The 779-nt window shown below is 32.3% G+C and overlaps 1 protein-coding gene across 1 annotated transcript in view; it reads left to right on the top strand.

The window, feature by feature from the left end:
* The first annotated feature begins 377 nt into the window (after positions 1 to 377).
* LOC107706620 (uncharacterized) overlaps positions 378 to 779 on the top strand; it is a 2,435-nt gene continuing 2,033 nt past the window's right edge. Inside the window, exon 1 of the mRNA XM_016510383.1 lies at positions 378 to 388. Within this exon, the coding sequence (XP_016365869.1) occupies positions 378 to 388 (11 nt within the window). The remainder of the gene's footprint in view (positions 389 to 779) is intronic.

Genomic DNA, 779 nt, shown 5'->3' with positions numbered 1-779 from the left:
ATGAACTGAAGTCCGGACATGACAGACGGATGATTGGAGACACGGTGACTGACAGCAGAGACTTGTTCAGTATTACTAATGGTGAAGATTCAGTAGAAATTCAAGAGTACATGTGAAAAGCTTGTGAAAATCAACTTCTGTCTCAGGTGTTTTGGATATACTGAAGTAAATTTGAGTACGATTAACAAATATCTGATCTTTCACATGCTTACCGTTGACGTCATTTACGTCTGATGTCATCCGTCGCATGCATGGCATACTGATGCGGAAGAGTTTACGATACTCTCCATTGTTTGAAAAATAAGTATTTAATCTTAATTTCAGACATATTTATATCAAAATATTTAAACAAAACATATTAATATTATTGGGGAACCATGAGGATCAGGTATGTTTGATGAATTCTGAATGAAATGCTATTTTGGACAAACACATATCTTAACGGGTCATCGAGTTAGCATGCTTGTATTTGTCTGGCCTGTCCTTTTTTTTGTTTTCGCTTCATTTAAACTAGAATGAAGAGGGGAACCTTTTAAGCATCATTATTACATTATTCATTTATCATACAACAATCAAGAGGTTTATGTGCAGGCAAATAGCTACAATTATTATTTTGTCGTTAGCAATTAGCAACAGCAATTCTTGAATCTCATTGATTGTGCAGTTTTATTTGATAGTAATTTGATTTGTCTAGTCTTATGGTCTGTTCAATGTATTTAATGTTTTAGGGTAAGATGGGTGAATATATATATATATATATATATATATATATATATATT

The sequence above is a fragment of the Sinocyclocheilus rhinocerous genome, unplaced genomic scaffold (genome assembly GCF_001515625.1).
Source record: "Sinocyclocheilus rhinocerous isolate Xijiao unplaced genomic scaffold, SAMN03320098_v1.1 scaffold16695, whole genome shotgun sequence".
Lineage (NCBI taxonomy): Eukaryota > Metazoa > Chordata > Actinopteri > Cypriniformes > Cyprinidae > Sinocyclocheilus > Sinocyclocheilus rhinocerous.
The sequence above is the reverse complement of the archived record's forward strand: the minus strand, read 5'-3'. Positions and strand labels throughout refer to the sequence as shown.